Source organism: Schistocerca americana, chromosome 6 (genome assembly GCF_021461395.2).
Source record: "Schistocerca americana isolate TAMUIC-IGC-003095 chromosome 6, iqSchAmer2.1, whole genome shotgun sequence".
NCBI classification, from domain to species: Eukaryota; Metazoa; Arthropoda; class Insecta; order Orthoptera; family Acrididae; genus Schistocerca; species Schistocerca americana.
The window spans coordinates 186,193,945-186,211,605 of NC_060124.1; the positions used below are offsets into that span (position 1 = coordinate 186,193,945).

The 17,661-nt window shown below is 41.7% G+C and overlaps 2 protein-coding genes across 2 annotated transcripts in view; one reads left to right on the plus strand and one right to left on the minus strand.

Annotated features, from left to right (window-relative positions):
* LOC124619811 (proteasome subunit beta type-5-like) overlaps window positions 1-10,641 on the minus strand; it is a 45,207-nt gene extending 34,566 nt beyond the window's left edge. The window contains exon 1 of the mRNA XM_047146405.1: window positions 10,419-10,641. Within this exon, the coding sequence (XP_047002361.1) occupies window positions 10,419-10,565 (147 nt within the window). The 5' untranslated portion in view covers window positions 10,566-10,641. The remainder of the gene's footprint in view (window positions 1-10,418) is intronic.
* A 217-nt stretch (window positions 10,642-10,858) lies between these two features.
* Window positions 10,859-17,661, plus strand: part of LOC124619913 — a 264,971-nt gene continuing 258,168 nt past the window's right edge. Inside the window, exons 1-2 of the mRNA XM_047146549.1 lie at window positions 10,859-10,916; window positions 11,046-11,171. The gene's annotated coding sequence lies outside the window, so the exon portion shown is untranslated. The remainder of the gene's footprint in view (window positions 10,917-11,045; window positions 11,172-17,661) is intronic.

Below are 17,661 nucleotides of genomic sequence, written 5' to 3' on the forward strand. Positions count from 1 at the left end.
ATGCATGCTGATTTTTTTTTTTATGTAAGCTTTTCCATCTCAAGGAAATTTGTTTTATCTGAACTTTGAATATGCTAAAGAATTCTACACCAAATTGATGTTAAGTACATCTACATCCATACTCCGCAAGCAACCTGATGGTGTGTGGCGGAGGGTACCCTGAGTACCTCAATCGGTTCTCCCTTCTATTCCAGTTTCGTATTGTTCGTGGAAAGAAGGATTGTCGGTATGCTTCTTTGTGGGCTCTAATCTCTCCATTCTTTTACCCTTCTTATACTCAGGAGTCACCTGCACTTTTTTTCCAATTGCTTGGGACTGCAATAGACAAGAGATCTGCAATAAATGCACACTGCATAGTGGTCCAGTGCTGAAGAGTACTCTGAAACAGAACTGGGACTCCACCTGGACCTGTTGACTTATTTGCTTTTCATGTTTTAAACCGCTTTTCAACACCAGGGATGCCTATTTCTATGGCATGCATGCAGGAGTCTGAATTTTGTTATTAAACCATGATGGTATTTTGCATCTCAGTTCAGTCACTCAGCGCATTCTTCTCCAAGAGTGTGGTTTACAATTAGTTCAAACTTTGCCCACAATTCCACTACGTCCATTGTAGTGGAGCTAAATGTTATCCATTCCTTGTCTCAGTCGGACAACAACAACTATCTGCTCATTCCACCACAGAAACTTCCCTAGGCTTCTTGGTGGATTCAACGAACTTCAGTCTCCACTTTCACTATTTTATGATCACTAATCGCTCTCTCTACACACACACACTTTTTGTCACACCTGTTTGTAGCTACAAAATCTACGATATTTCCTTTTTTGTTTTGTTTTTTTTGTTTGTGGTTTTAGGGCGCAAAACGTCTATGGTCATTAGCGCCCAGCCCGTGACGTAGGAAAGAGGAAAAAAACGAAATTTAAAACCAGCAGCAATGGGAACAAAGTCATAAAATTTGAGAAACTAAAGGCAGAAGGAATGCTTAAAAATCCACTATAGAAAGGGGTTGGTTGTCCCGAAAAAAGCTTCAAATGACTGACGTCATTTCACTGTCACTAATAAACTGGAGAACGCGGTCGACTGAGCGCGTGTCATCTGCTAAAATCGACGATAAATCAGGCGATAGCTGTAGACGGGAGCGTAACGGATTAAAATAGGGGCATTCAATTAAAAGGTGTCTGACCGTGCACAGCTGAGAGCAGTGGGGACAGAGTGGGGGAGGATCACCGCTTAAAAGATGTCGATGGCTAAAAAGACAGTGCCCTATCCGGAGTCTAGCTAAAATTACCTCCTCCCGACGACGCGTTCGGGAGGAAGAGGTCCAAGCGCAAGGAAGGGCTTTCACTTCCCGCAATTTATTATGGGGAAGTGTTGACCAATGGGCATGCCATAAATGAGCAACTTGGCGACATAAACCGCTCCGTAGATCGGTAATGGGAAGCGACTGAATAGCTGGCCGAGGAAGAGAGACTGCAGCCTTGGCCGCTATATCGGCCGCCTCATTCCCACAGATACCAGCGTGTCCCGGGAGCCAGAGGAACGCCACCGAGACGCCCCCCAGGTGGAGCAAGCGCAGACAGTCCTGAATCCGGTGGACCAGAGGGTGCACAGGGTAAAGAGCTTGGAGACTGAGGAGAGAGCTGAGAGAATCTGAGCAGATTATGTACTGTATCCGCTGATGGCGGCGGATGTAGTGGACAGCCTGGAGAACAGCGTAAAGCTCCGCAGTATAAACAGAACACTGGTCGGGAAGCCGAAAGTGATTTGGGGTGTCGCCAACAATATAGGCACTCCCTACACCTAACGATGTTTTCGAGCCGTCGGTGTAAATAAATGTGGCGTCCGTCATTTGTGCACATAGAGCAGCAAATGCCCGACGGTAAACAAGCGTAGGGGTACCATCCTTGGGAAATTGACATAGGTCTCTGAGCAAGTCGATCCGGGGACGGAGCCAAGGTGGTGCCGCACCCCAAGTTGTCAAGAAGGTTTTAGGAAAGCGGAAGGAAAGAGAATGGAGCAGTTGACGGAAGCGGACTCCCGGGGGTAGTAGGGAGGAGGAGCGGCCTGCACACCCTACATCAAAGGAGGCATCGAAAAAAAGGTCATGGGCTGGATTAGCAGGCATGGAAGAAAGATGGCTAGCATAACGACTCAGAAGGACTGCCCGCTGATTGGACAGCGGAGGCTCAGCAGTCTCAGCATAAAGGCTTTCCACAGGGCTGGTGTAAAAAGCTCCAGACACTAAACGTAATCCACGGTGGTGGATAGAGTCGAGATGCCGAAGAATAGACAGCCGAGCAGAGGAGTAGACTATGCTTCCATAATCCAATTTCGAGCGCACTAAGGCGCGATAGAGGCGGAGAAGGACCACTCGGTCCGCTCCCCAGGAGGTACCATTCAGGACACGGAGGGTGTTAAGGGAACGCAGACAGCGAGCCGAAAGATAGGAAACGTGGGAGGACCAGCACAGTTTTCTGTCAAACATAAGACCCAAGAATTTAGCGACGTCGGAAAACGGAAGGTTGACAGGACCTAGATGTAAGGAGGGCGGAAGAAACTCCTTACGTCGCCAAAAATTAACACAAACAGTCTTACTGGGTGAGAAACGGAAGCCGGTTTCGATGCTCCACGAGTGGAGGCGATCGAGACATCCTTGAAGACGTCTTTCAAGAAGGCTGGTCCGTTGAGAGCTGTAGTAGATCGCAAAATCGTCCACAAAGAGGGAGCCCGAGACATCAGGAAGGAGACAATCCATAATGGGATTAATGGCGATGGCAAACAGTACAACACTCAGCACGGAGCCCTGAGGTACCCCGTTTTCTTGGGCGAAAGTACAGGAGAGAGTAGTGTTCACCCGCACCCTAAATGTGCGCTCTGCCATAAATTCGCGAAGAAAAAGGGGCAACCGGCCCCGAAAGCCCCAAGAGAACAGTGTGCGGAGGATGCCTGTCCTCCAACAGGTATCGTATGCTCTCTCCAGATCAAAAAATATTGCTACCGTTTGGCGTTTCCGGAGAAAATTGTTCATGATAAAAGTGGAGAGAGCAACAAGATGGTCAACTGCAGAACGATGCTTTCGGAATCCGCATTGGGCTGGTGTTAAAAGACTGCGGGATTCCAGCCACGAAGCTAAACGGTAATTCACCGTACGCTCCAAAACCTTACAGACACTACCCGTGAGAGAAATGGGGCGATAACTAGAGGGGAGATGTTTGTCCTTTCCAGGTTTCGGAACGGGAACGACAATAGCTTCCCGCCATCGCCTGGGAAAGGTACTGTCGGTCCAAATTCGATTATAAAGGCGAAGGAGGTAACGCAGACTATGGGTTGATAAATGCAGCAACATTTGGACATGGATACCATCCGGTCCTGGGGCGGAGGAGCGAGAAGAAGAGAGGGCATGTTGGAGTTCCCGCATGGAGAAAACAGTATTGTAGCTTTTGTGATTGTGAGAGGAGAAAGCAAGATGTCGCACTTCCGCTGCACGTTTCTTCGGGAGAAACGCTGGCGGGTAATTTTAAGAGCTCGAAATCTCAGCAAAGTGCTGACCCAATGAGTTAGAAATTGTGACGGGGTCCACTAAGGTATCATTCGCGACAGTGAGCCCAGAGACCGGGGAGAAACTAGGCGCGAATGAGAACCGTCGAAGCAGACTCCAAATTTCCGAGGAGGGAGTGAAGGTGTTAAATGAGCTAATAAAGAATTTCCAGCTTGCCTTCTTGCTATCGCGGATGACGCGACGGCATCGCGCACGGAGCTGCTTATATCGGATACAGTTGGCCAAAGTTGGATGGTGACGGAAAATGTGAAGAGCACGTCGCCGCTCACGTATTGCGTCACGGCATGCCTTGTTCCACCAAGGAACTGGGGGGGCGCCGGGGCAATTCGGAGTTGCGTGGTATTGAACGTTCCGCAGCGGTGAGAATAACGTCAGTAACATGTGTGACCTCATCGTCGACGCTGGGAAAGCGACGGTCATCGAATGTCGCTAGAGACGAAAAAAAGTGTCCAATCGGCTTGGGCAAACTTCCAGCGTCGCGGGCGCATGTAGGGCAGTTGAGGCTGCAGTCTAAGGACACATGGAAAGTGGTCACTCGAGTGTGTATCATCAAGGGCGAACCATTCGAAGCGCCGAGCTAGCGGAACAGTACCGACCGCAAGGTCCAAATGAGATAAATTTGTCGTGGAGGCAGAGAAAAATGTGGGGACCCCAGTGTTGAGGCAGACTAGATCCGCTTGGTGGAAGACATCTAGCAATAGGGAGCCACGTGGACAAGGATGCGGAGATCCCCAAAGCGGGTGGTGGGCATTGAAGTCCCCAACCAGCAAATAGGGGGGTGGAAGCTGATCAAGAAGATGAAGGAGATCAGCTCGTGCCATTGGTGTGGACGATGGAATGTATACCGTACAAAGAGAGAACGTGTATCCAGAAAGGGAAAGACGGACGGCGACAGCTTGGAAGGAACTGTTTAAGGGGATTGGGTGATAATGGAGAGTATCATGGAGCAGAATCATGAGTCCTCCATGGGCTGGACTGCCTTCAACAGAGGGGAGGTCATATCGGACGGACTGAAAATGAGGGAGAACAAAGCGGTCATGGGGACGCAGCTTTGTTTCCTGAAGACAGAAGATGACCGGCGAGTAGGATCGTAAGAGGATCGACAATTCATCCCGATTGGCTCGAATGCCGCGGATATTCCAGTGGATAATGGACATAGGGTGAACAGAAAATGGAGGAACGTGACCAAGGGTGCTGTCAACTCAACGACTGCTCAGAGCTTGCGACCGACAGCATGGAATGGCATTCAGTCGAAGGCAGAAGATCCTGATCCATAGGTTGGTCAGGAGCAGCTCCTGCCACCAGCGATCGGCCGGTTGACCGGCCACCAGCAGTGCGCCTCGGCGACACAGAAGACGGCCGAGGGCGATTTCCGCCAGGTGGTGCTGTAGACGGGACACGCCTTGGCGGAGAAGGAGAGGAACTGTGTTTCTTCGTAGCCTTCTTGGAAGTATGATGTTTAGATGAAGGAGGAACCGATGGTTGTGAAGTTGCGGTACGTAAAAACTCTTCACGAGAATGCTCTTTTTTCGAAGACTTGGCGTCTGACTTTTGGGCTCGAGATTTAGCAGAACCCGACGAAGGGTGAGCCATTGAGTGGGCAGGCGAAAGTGGTGAGGTTGAACGGGCGATCTTTGCGCTGGCCGATCTGACGACCGTGGTACTAAAGGTGAGGTCGCAAGTCTGCGTAGCCGCCTCCTTTGTTGGCCGAGGAGAAGCAAGGACAGTGCTGTATTTTCCTTTCTGAGGCACGGTGGGCTGTCGACTGGCGAATAATTTTCGAGCAGCAAAGGTCGACACCTTTTCCTTCACTCTTATTTCCTGGATGAGCTTTTCGTCCTTATACACGGGGCAATCTCGAGAGGAAGCAGCGTGGTCACCCATACAGTTGATGCAGCGAGGGGATGGAGGTGGACAAGCACCCTCATGGGCATCCTTGCCACACGTAACACATTTGGCCGGATTGGAACAGGACTGGCTGGTGTGATTGAACCGCTGACATCGATAGCAACGCGTAGGGTTTGGGACATAAGGGCGAACGGAAATTATCTCATAGCCTGCTTTGATTTTTGATGGGAGTTGAACTTTGTCAAATGTCAAGAAGACAGTGCGGGTTGGAATGAGGTTCGAGTCAACCCTTTTCATAACCCGATGAACAGCCGTGACGCCCTGGTCAGACAGGTAGTGCTGAATTTCTTCGTCAGACAATCCATCGAGAGAGCGTGTATAAACGACTCCACGCGAGGAATTTAAGGTACGGTGGGGTTCCACCCGGACAGGGAAGGTGTGGAGCAGAGAAGTACGCAGCAATTTTTGAGCCTGGAGGGCACTGTGTGTTTCTAACAACAGGGTGCCATTCCGTAATCTGGAACAAGACTTTACAGGACCCGCAATTGCGTCGACACCTTTCTGAATAATGAAAGGGTTGACCGTGGAAAAGTCGTGACTTTCGTCAGACCGAGAAACAACAAGGAACTGTGGCAACGATGGAATAACCGTCTGTGGCTGAGACTCAGTGAACTTACGTTTGTGAGCAGACATAGTGGAAGGTGAGGAAACCATTGCGGAAGAATCCCCCATGATTACCGGTGTCTCCGATGGCGCGCTCCTCCCTTGTGGGGGCCCTCACCGAGGGCACACCCGCCTTAGGTGATTGTTTACACCTCAGGTCACACCTCCCGACAAACGGACGGAGGGACCAATCGGCACTTTCGGAAGGTATCAGCTCGGGTAATCACCCCTCCCTGGGCCTGGCCGTTACCAGGGGGTACGTACGTGTCCTACCTGTCTACCCGGGGCGGGGAATTACGCGTTACTCCGTCACCGGCTACGCATTGAAGTGCGTGGGTCGGCCTTCAGACACGCACAGGGAGGAAAAAAGAGAAAGGGAAATGAAAGAAGAGGGGGTCTCAAACGCCGCAGCGGAGAAAAGGGCAAGGAGAAGAGGGAAGGAAAGGAGAAGGACAGAGGAAGGACGAGGACTTGTAAGTGTAGAAAGCAAGGAATTTGGAACAGTTTCGAGCGTCCGTCTCCGGACGTAGGCACAAACCGTACTCCCAGAGGGGGAGAAATGGAAGGAAAGAGCCAGAGGTGAGGGGGGGGGGCGAAGATGGGGGACGGGGAGGGATGCGGAAAGGGAAGGGAAGGGAAGGTATGCAGCCCGGAAAGGAAGGAGGGCCACATTAGCTCGGGGTCCCGTGCTCGCTACGCACGTGTCCACAAAAGAGTTGTGGACCCCCTGGGGGGTATTTCCATTGTGTGGGAGTTGTCAAACTAGCTACTCACGGTAAGTTTTTGGAAAACTTGTTCAGAACTACTACACAAGAATGTCTACCCATAACACTTACAATGGATCCATAGAGACCCAGTCTACACTAGGTCGGTTAAAGTCCCCTCCAACTAATACTGGATGGTCAGTGCACTTCTGAGCACAGACTTTCTTTGAGTGATTCTTTAGCTGTTGCAGTGGAATTGGGTGGCCGGTAAAAACATCTGATTGTTAACTTGAGTTCACCTAGGCCTGTTAATTACAGTCAGATTGAATTCAGATATCAACAGAGATCTGTAGTAAAATTATAAGAAGCACTAGAAATATTATGCAAATAATGCTACATTAACCTATAGAAGAACCAAATGACAGCCCACCTTCATAAAGGTTATTACAAACACCCTGTGCCAGCCATGCACACAAAGTATTTCCATTGAATTTCCAGATACACATACACGAAATGAGCAATCCTTTGGCAAGTCAAAATTACAAATTACTATGTACATCACAGTTCATCAAAACATTGTTCCCATAACATGTCATGCCTACCAGGGTGTCACAAGACTGTCAATAGCCAGTGCATGAGACAGAATGATAAGTACAACAGGTATCACTCCAGTACGTAGATTCTGTCAGTGAAAGTCAAATACATAATATAAAAACAATAGTGATTCTAAAAATACATATATAACTAGTTCTGTAATGTTTATAAAATATTTTTGATGATTTCTTCGTGACAATATTGCTAAGAAACCCTATACACCATATTTATGATACTTGCATTATATCATTACAAAACTGGAAGTACTTTTTTTGACAATACTGCTAAGTAATTGAAAAACGTGGTTACAAAAGAAAAATAATTTTTTAAAAGCTTATTACAAGAAACTGAAGTTAGCCAAAGAATACTGAACATGAGAAACCAAAATGCAATCCTGACTCAAATGGCACGTGAGAAAAAGGAACACCTAAATCTTTCCATTCAAGCTCTGATTTCTCTTATTTTATTATGATGATCATTTCTTCCTACGTAGGTGGGTGTCAACAAAATGTTTTCGCATTCGGAAGAGAAAGTTGGTGATTTAAATTTCGTAAACAGATCTTGCCACAAAGAAAACCGCCTTTGTTTCAGTGACTGCCACCCCAGCTCGCGTATCATATTAGTGACACTCGCCCCCATTGCGTGAGAACACAAAACAAGCTGCCCTTCTTTGCACTTTTTTGATGTCCTCCGTCAATCCTACCTGGTAAGGATCTCACACTGTGCAGTAATATTCCAGCAGAGGATCGACAAGTGTAATGTAGGCTGTCTCTTTAGTGGGTTTGCCGCATCTTTTAAGTATTCTGCAAACAGTGCAGTCTTGTTTCGCCTTCCCCCACAGTATTATCTCTGTGGTCTTTCCAATTTAAGTTGCTTGTAATTGTAATTCCTTGGTATTTAGTTGAATTGAAGCCCTCAGATTTGTGGAGTTCATTCATTACATTATTTTAATATAAGTTACAGACTGATATACACCGAAGAGTCAAAGAAACTGGTATACCTGCCTATTATCGTGTATGGCCCCTGTGAGCATGCACAAGTGCCGCAACACGATGTCACATGGACTCTACTAAAGTCTGGAGTAGCGCTGGAGGGGATTGATACCACGATTCCTGCAGAGCTGTCCATAAATCCGTAAGAGTACAAGGGGGTGGAGATCTCTTCTGAACAACATGTTGCAAGGCATCCATGTTATGCTCAAAAATGTTCATGTTTGTGGAGTTTGGTGGCCAGTAGAAGTGTTTAAGCTCAGAAGTGTGTTCCTGGAGCCACTCTGTAGCAATCCAGAACATGGGGGGTGTCACATTGTCCTGCTGGAATTGCCCAAGTTTGTCGGAATGCACAATTGACATGAATGGATGCATGTGATCAGAAAGGATGCTTATGTGCGCGTCACCCGTCACAGTTGTATCTACACGTATCAGGAGTCCCATATCAATCCAACTGCACATGCCCCACATCATTACAGAGCCTCCACCACTTTGAACAGTCCCCTACTGACATGCAGGGTCCATGGATTCATGAGGTTGTCTCCACACCTGTACACATCCATCCACTCGATACAATTTGAAACAAAACTCATCTGACCAGGCAACACATTTCCAGTCATCAATAGTCCAATATCGATGTTGACAGGCCCAGATGAGGCATAAATCTTTGTGTCATGCAGTCATCAAGGGTACACGAGTGGGCCGTTGGCTCCGAAACCCATATCGATGATGTATCATTGAATGGTTCACATGATGACACTTGTTGATGGCCCACCATTGAAATCTGCAGCAATTTGCAGAAGGGTTGCACTCTTGTCATGTTGAACAGTTCTCTTCAGACACTGTTGGTTCCGTTCCTGCAGGATCTTTTTCCAGCTGCAGCGATGTTTGAGATTAGATGCTTTACTGGATTCCTGACATTCACAATACACTTGTGAAATGGTCATATGGGAAAATCCCTACTTCACTGCTACCTCGGAGATGTGTCCCATCGCTTGTATGCTGATTATAACACCATGTTCAAACTCACTCATATCTTTATAGATTGTAGTAGCAGTAAGTGATCTAACAATTGTGCCAGACACTTGTTGTCTTATATATGCATTGCCGATCGTAGAGCCATATTCTGCCTGTTTACATATATCTGTATTTGTTTATGCATGTCTACACCAGTTTCTTTGGTGCTTCAGTGTATAACTTAATGCCTAGGAATATAGTAATGCTGCAACCCAATTGTCTTCATGCATCATCAACTTACAAAATGGCGATCCAATGTGGATGGAAACTTAAATAATCCATAATATAAGCCAAAATAATTAAAAGTCGCATAAAGTAGTTTCAACTGTATGCTGCTGCAAGCAGACCTCTTAACTGTGGTGGTGTCATAAAACGATTGATTAAGGGAAGCCTATAAGTATTCTTTTACTAATTATTTTCACTCTGCTGTTTGCGAAAAAAATTTGCCTACATTATAGTGGAAAACAACCAGAAACGCTCAATTAAATTTTTTTCAGTTTGGGCGGGTGATATTGTTCCGCTAAACAAAACTGGTTCAGAATTTCATTTACATACCAGATCCCACAGGGTCATCCTTCCATAGCCAGATAAGCCATACAACAACAAAAGCTTAATGAAAGCAGGCACATGCTTAAATCTAGCATTTTCTGTAAAGAGCAGTCTCAGTGGTTAGAATACCATTGTCACGCCTTCCTCTTAGTCCCACCGTAATAAAGATCGACAGCACTTGGAATTTGCAGAACAAAGACTAATTGAACCCGAAAGCTGTAGTAACAGTCATAGCAGGGCGTTTCGGTTATAAAAATTGTTCATAACAACTAGTCACGGTAAAGCGTTATTTTTCATTAAAAAGTATTTAACACACACTATAATACAGGCTAAAAATGAAAGAAAAGGAATAGGGACAGAATGCTATATGTATTGACAGAGAGAAAAAAAAACAAAGGTTGCTCAACGGCAGTTTTCTTTTTCCTTTTTAAGTGTTACTGGTGATATTAGAAAAATGTACCATCATTGCCTTTAGGCAAATATCTTGCACTTACGTTCGAGAATGGAGGTTTCGCCAACTGCATGTTGTGAGTAAAATTTCCAGCTGAGAAATTAAAATCGAATCCATCGTGTAAATCCTGATTGACACGACAAGGATTTACAAAATTGCTCCCACAACCAGTAAGCACTTCCAATGCCATTATGACAAAACGGACGCCAAACTCACAAGTCACAAGTAACTCCTGTAACACTCAGCGTTTGCACTTCTTCTAGTCATGGCAGGTTGGCCAACATAAGATTCAACGAATTTTTAAAATGTTGATTTACCCATGCTTTTGAGAATAAAAATAATTTCGGGAACTATATCACTAAAAATTTAACGGAAAAATACTATGAAGATTAAATCATCAAACCCTACTATACTATTCATTAAAGGAACGAAGTGATACGAACAATTGCATGCCTACACTCTATTCTCTTTGACCGCTCAGTAGTTGCGTCATATTGTACGGAGAAGTAGAAGTTGTTTGTTTATTGATGCAGTATGGCAGGTAAGGTGACAGGAGTTGTGTGTAAATATGTTTTGTTGTTAAAATGTTGCTCGCTTCAGTGATGTGGAGAAGCGTTTGTTTAAGGAAATTCATCAGTCGCAAGTAAACCGAAATGAATAACATTTACAGATGTGCCAGAAAGGTCTTTAAATTTCCTGCGCTGTGAGTGACGCATGTTTGTTGTGACAGGCGTCGCAGGCTCTTAGTTTCTGTGCGGCGTCACGTTCGGCAAATTGGTGTTTGTCTCAAGGAATCGTAAGTAATCATTGGCATTTTATTTATTTAATTGAATCATGGATTAACAACCACCTCAGTTGTTGTGAAAGAAATCAATGTCATGTTCTTCGATATAGTGATATTTTTTCCAAAACAAGCTTTTAGTTTTCTAAATTAGTGGTCATTGATGTTAACAAACACCGAAATTTCGCGACAAATATCTGCCCGACATCATTAACACCGTTATCATACTTAGGGCCAAACACGTCACCAGCGGTATTTTCTCGCCCTCCGTTGCTCTGTAATTTACTAGCAATCTGGTGTTACCAGTAGGACGCAACTTCTTTGCAGATTTATTTACATTAAAGTTTTGCATTCTGTATTTTATTTAATGCATTTATGTGGGGAAAGCCATGTCGTCTGCACATATCTCTTCGATGGAACTTATTTAATGCCTTACTGGATATAGATAAACCCTGGAAAGAGAGTATTCATTACGCGTCACTGTGTGTGATTTTTTGTCATCAGGATATATTTACCATTTTATTCAATTTTTCCTTTTATTTCTGAAGCGTAAGTAATGCAGATTAAAAAAAATCGACGAATCGGTATATTTTTATATTACCTAGGACACCTTACAGATTATTCCTTTTAGGGAGACTCATGGCTGTGACTGATGAAATCTTCATGAACCTGTAACAGTGTAGTCTTACACCTGTCTCTTGAGAAGTTCCCTGCTTGACATCTTTGCCTGAACAGATACGGTGTTCATGATTATGTCTGTTTCTCATATTTCTATCCAGTATGCCCTACATTGTTTTTGTTATTACCTGGGGTGTCCCAACATTGAACATGGCTGTTTTTTACTGGTAGGGGCCTACTTCATTTTCCTTCTCTTGTCGATCAGCAGTACTTGACATTACTGTATACATGTCACAGGTATTTTTAGTATTCATCTTTTGGATCTGCAGCTCTTGGCTTTCTTTCCATGTTTGCAGTTAAATTATTGGATAAAGATTCTCCTTTTTATGTAAAAACATTGTTTTTTTTTTGTTACTGAAACATGGTTCGGCACAGCTGTGCCATCATCAGTGAGTTTAGTTTATTGAAAACTGTAAACAGTGAACATATTTTAGGTTGTAATTGATCTAGCAAAGTGAGACCTAAAGAAAGTTTTGTTTATTTTTATTCTTACCGTGATTTTACATTATATGATTTACAGGACCATGTATATGGTGTCCTTTACTGGTAGCGTGTCATCAACAAATCAAATGGTGTAAATGTGAATTTCATTGGCAAGTTAAAACATCGCTTGTTTTATTTTTTAATGTGATTTTGGGGTTAAAAAGACCATGGTGTGTACTATCTATTCAGAAATTCATCTTGGTATTGGATGATCATGTCAGACATAGGCTAATTTGAATTTGTTTTTAAAGCTTCATTGTCTCCCAGCATCTTTAGTTCAAAAGGGAGGTGGTCAGATATTTTCATGACTGCCTGCATTGCACCTTTCTGTGGAACAAAGGCCTGCCTGTATGTTTAAGTTGTGGATAGCAGAGATAATTTTTGTTCCTAGCTTGATATTTGTTAATGTAGCATTATTTAAAATATTTGCCTTATTCTTCACAACAAACTATGCAAGAGCAAATCTATTGTGAGACTTGTTAGTATGCCTATTTTTTTTTTAAACAGATACCCACAAGAAGATGAAGATAGACAGTATTATCCGTGTAGAATGTTTGTACCCAGTGAATAGTTTCTGAAGCTGTGTGTGTGTAATGTCCCCTAAAAGTTATTCCATGTGGAATCAGGACTGGAAATTTGTGAAGTGAACTAATATTCTAATGCTTTCATCACAAAAATCATGGAGAAAATGTTGCTGAACTCAAGCATTATTTGATGTAACTACCTGTTTATTTCATTTTTTGGTTATAAAAAGTGATTGTAGATTTCCATTAATTGGTCTCGAGTGCAACCAACTCATTGGACTCTGACATTTTAACAGTAAGAACATCATATGTTAATTTTTTTCTACAAAACCACAGTGTTATTTTTAAAAAAGATGATGATATAGTATTGTGTGTTGATTATTAGCACTGCTCTTGCCTGTTAGCTTCTGATGATTACTGTTTCTCTGTGTGCTTCACATTTTCGACTTTCCAGACACTGAGTACTGGAAATGCATGGTCCTTAAACATCAAAAATAAGGTTAGCTACAATAGTATTTAACTTTTTAACTTATGCACACATGACTGCCATCTCCAGATGCTGAAATTGGCATTCATGTGTGCATGAGGCGTGCCTGCTTGTGTGTATGAATGCTGTGTATCTCTCTTTTCTGATGAAGGCTGTGACCGAAAGCATTATGTAAATGTATTTTAATTGTGTCTGTCTGCAACTTAGCAAGTCTTCTTTACAGTAAATAGCTATCTGTCTTCTCCTACATTGTCTGATTTTAACTTTAAAACTTTCACGTTTTTTGACTACATTCTTTATTATTCCCAAAAATCATCTCACAGTTTCAACATTACATCATTTTGTTTAAAAAAGAAATTAACTGATGAAACCTTCATGAACTGAACTACTGGTAAAAGATAATATTTACCATTAAATGAGAAATAGTTGAAAGAAAAGAAAACTCTAACATATTGACAAATTCTGTGGTTTCACCTTGGCAATTTTTTTATGTTTTAATGAATTACACTTGAAATGTCAGTGGGTTCAAAAACTGGTATGATTTATATAGACCAACAATATCTAAGGAGGCTAGTATAGTATGCCCAATGCTGTGCACCTTTCTGTGGCTTACCCCACGTATTTTGTTGTTTACGTAAATGAGTAAAAGTTTTGATTATTCACTACACATGTAGTGTCATTCACTTGTGTTAGTTATAAGTCAATAGAGCATTCATAAGTTTTTACTTGCACTTGATGCTGCCCAGCACTAACAGGAAACCTTCTACAACAGTGCTACTGTAGCATTCACATTATTTTATTTAAAATTGTCATTTTATAAAACATTTGTAATCAAAGGATTAAAAACAGTTGCAAGGGATTTTTCGGTATGTGAAGATTAATCTTGTTTTCCCATTATCTTCCCTTCCCCTCCCCCTCCTCCTTTAATTGCACGGTATTTTACAGTGCTTGTTATTTATGGAAAACAATTTAATGTTCATAGAATCAAAGATCTTATGTATGTTATTTTAAGTGTGCAAATTCTAAACCTATTCACTTCCCACCCTCTCTAATTTCTATAATTTTAATTTTTTATTTTTTATAAGTTGTCATACATACATTTACAGCTTATTCTGTTAGAGTTACCTTTGATTCCCAGCAAAAACTATAACACATAATGTAAGTAAAAGGAAACAAGTTATGTAAGGTAGCACAATTGCCAGTGTACCATTAACAGTAATATTGCGCTAGTTTTTAAATGATTTTATTTCGGACACTGTTTTAGTTAAGTGGTTTTTTGGGTGTTAAGGAGTTTTAATTAGATAAGGCAATACTGAATGGCTGCCATGTACTGTTGCTGGAACTGGTGTATGACATTCCAAGATTGCTCCCTCTCAAATTGTTTGAATTTCCTATATGGCACTTATGCATTTGCTTCAATTGGCAGAAATGGCAATGCATGGACACCACCTGTTATACATGAGTGAGTGCTGCATGCCATAACTGCTATTTCTATACTTTGTACAGTCTTATAAAATGGTATTTATGAACTTTTACTAATGCTAGTAATTTATATGCTGTAAGTTACCAAAATTTTTTGTACCAGAAAGTTTGTCTCACCTATCCTAGTGCCACAACCAGTGTATTATTTTTGACCACTCAATGCATTGTTTTGTGAAAGAACACTTTTTTGTTAAATAATGTAAAGTGATTTATGTGAATTATTTACTGATGAAATTGTTTTATATGATGTAGAAATGTAAATGTAGTTTTGAACAAACAAATGGAGCATGTATCATATATCCAGTGCTGCCTAGTGGTTTAGTCCACGTTGTTTCCAATTTGTTCCTTGGTAGCAGTTTGCACTGGTCTTATGGTTGGGAATTTTGATGAGATACAATGTATCTACTGAACAATTTTAAGTGTTTAATATAACATTGGTTAGCTAGAAAGTCATATTTCACTCATACTATGTCTCTAATCAATAGTGAAATGTAACATATTTCTTACCTTTTGATACAAGTTTTGTGTTGTATTTTTTAGCTTTTGATAATTACAGAATGTTGAAAAGCATAAGGCGATTTTGGAATAATACAAAGTGTGGTCAAAGCAACAGAAAGTTATTGAAGTGCATCCAAATGGTCATTTCATCTCACAGCATTTTCATGCAAATTGTTTTTATTTTTTATTTATTTATTTTTTATAGCTTGTGGCATACATCTATTTTAGTTTCCTCTTAATCCTTAAGCCATTCCAGAGACCCAATATTGCACTCTTTTAAGATATTGATGAAATTATGTTGTTAAAATAGTTGCAGTCATTCTGCCTCAGTTGCTGCTTCAAATATTATAATAATAGTATTTATTGTAAGTAACATTCAGTTTCAAAAGAAATTAATATTTGTTCTTGTCTACAAGACAACCATAAGTATTTCCTGTTGTCAATTGAGCATCTTCATCTAGTTGGTCTGTAGCAATTTGTTTTGTGGAGCAAGAGCAGCACTAAGTAGCATTGATCCATTTGCAAATGTTATTGTATGATTGAGGAAACATTAATGAAAATCATTGAAACTGATCATGTAAGCCAAAAGTAAAAAGTAACTAGTTAATATTAAGTTTTCAGGAGAATGATTATGGCAAAACTGGAGATTACGGTACCACCAGTCGGCTTTGACCTATGACATCACCAAAATGATGGACACCCCTGTGTCAAGTGTATACAATGTACAACCATGGTGTCTCTCGTTACGCCCATGAAAGGACATAAATAATACACAAAATATATAATTACAGCAATACAATGAAACTAGTTGGACAACTGTAGGAATTAAGGGGTTTTGAGCAGAGGAAAAGTAACTATACAACAATTATAATAATAAAGACATACAGAAATTGACACAAATGAAAAAAAATCAAGCAAACAAAGTCCTCAGAAATTGAAAAAAAAAAATGGTGTCAGAGATTTCACTTCACCTTTGTAGTGTGAACATAGTGACTGTGATTCCATGCACATACTACACACAATAGCTAGGCCCAGTACTGCAAATTTCACTTGACGTATATGTGGGATTACCATCATTTTTTGTGTTCAACCCAAGCCATATTTTTGAAATATGTAATCGTCTTAGCAGTTTACTGAAACATTAAACTTTATTTATTCAGAGGTATTTTTCACTAGTTTAAAAAAAGTCTCTGATAGTTGCTGAAGCAGTAGCATTAATAGGACGCCAGTGTTTAGCTGTTTCCTCATGGCCTTTAATATCACCCTTTCCTTTGTGTGCAACAAAAAATTCTACACTACATAGTGTTCAATATATGTGTTCATTGCTAATGTCCTTAAACAATGTCAGAAATTTGTATTCCTGTTGCATGTTAACATTAAACTCTTTCTGTTGCTCATTGCTAAATGATAAGACAGAAGGTGGACAGAGATAAAATTTGTAGAGACAATCTGTACATCAACATCAGTGCTAATTGATGTTGGTTGAGAGACGTTGCAGTGCCCTTTATAAATAGGTTACAACACCAATATGTGCAATAGTAATGGACACTTTTGATCACATGTAGAAAGTGCTAAATTTTGACCTTAACGGACTTCTTTTCCAGAGGGATGTCACAGCAAAAATTGAATTAACTCTAATGATTGTTTTGATGAACTTTCGGCAAGTTCGGAAGTTGAGAGAGATGAAGGTTCAGTTTTGTATGTATCAAAACACTCATAAAACACCTTGGCTTTTCCTAAATTGAACCTGTGGCCTAATATCGGTGCTGATAACTCACAATATATTGATCAGTGCCTCACTTTAATATTTAGTGACTTTCCCAAATTAATCAGTGAAATTCAATCCTCAAATCAATCATCACATGATGACAACAGTTTAAAAATGTTCGTACGTATCTTTATCATATTCCAACATATAAAGGTTCTTGATTGAAAAAGACATCAACGTTCCCAATAATCAGTGTACAAGGTGAACACAAAGTCTTGTCCTGATTATAAAAATTTATAACAGAATAACTGTTTGACAAAGTAAGTTACATTTGATGCCGTTACAAAGGTTAGTGTTACTAGTTGTTGTGACCAATTGATGGCACTAGTGTTCCACAACACCAACATTATCTGTTAAGTCACATTAGTTGCTGCCGAAATGGTGTTGAAGCACGAGAAAGCGCAATGTGTGCTTTGGTTTCATGAAATGAAATCACCCATCAATGTTCAGCATAAATTTCGGGCTTCTTAAGGATGCAGCCCTCCTGACATTAAATCAATAAAGCCATGGTATGCAAAGTTTAACAAAACAGTCAGCGTTGAAGATCATCCTCGAAGTGGCAGGCCTCGTGTGAGTGATGCAACT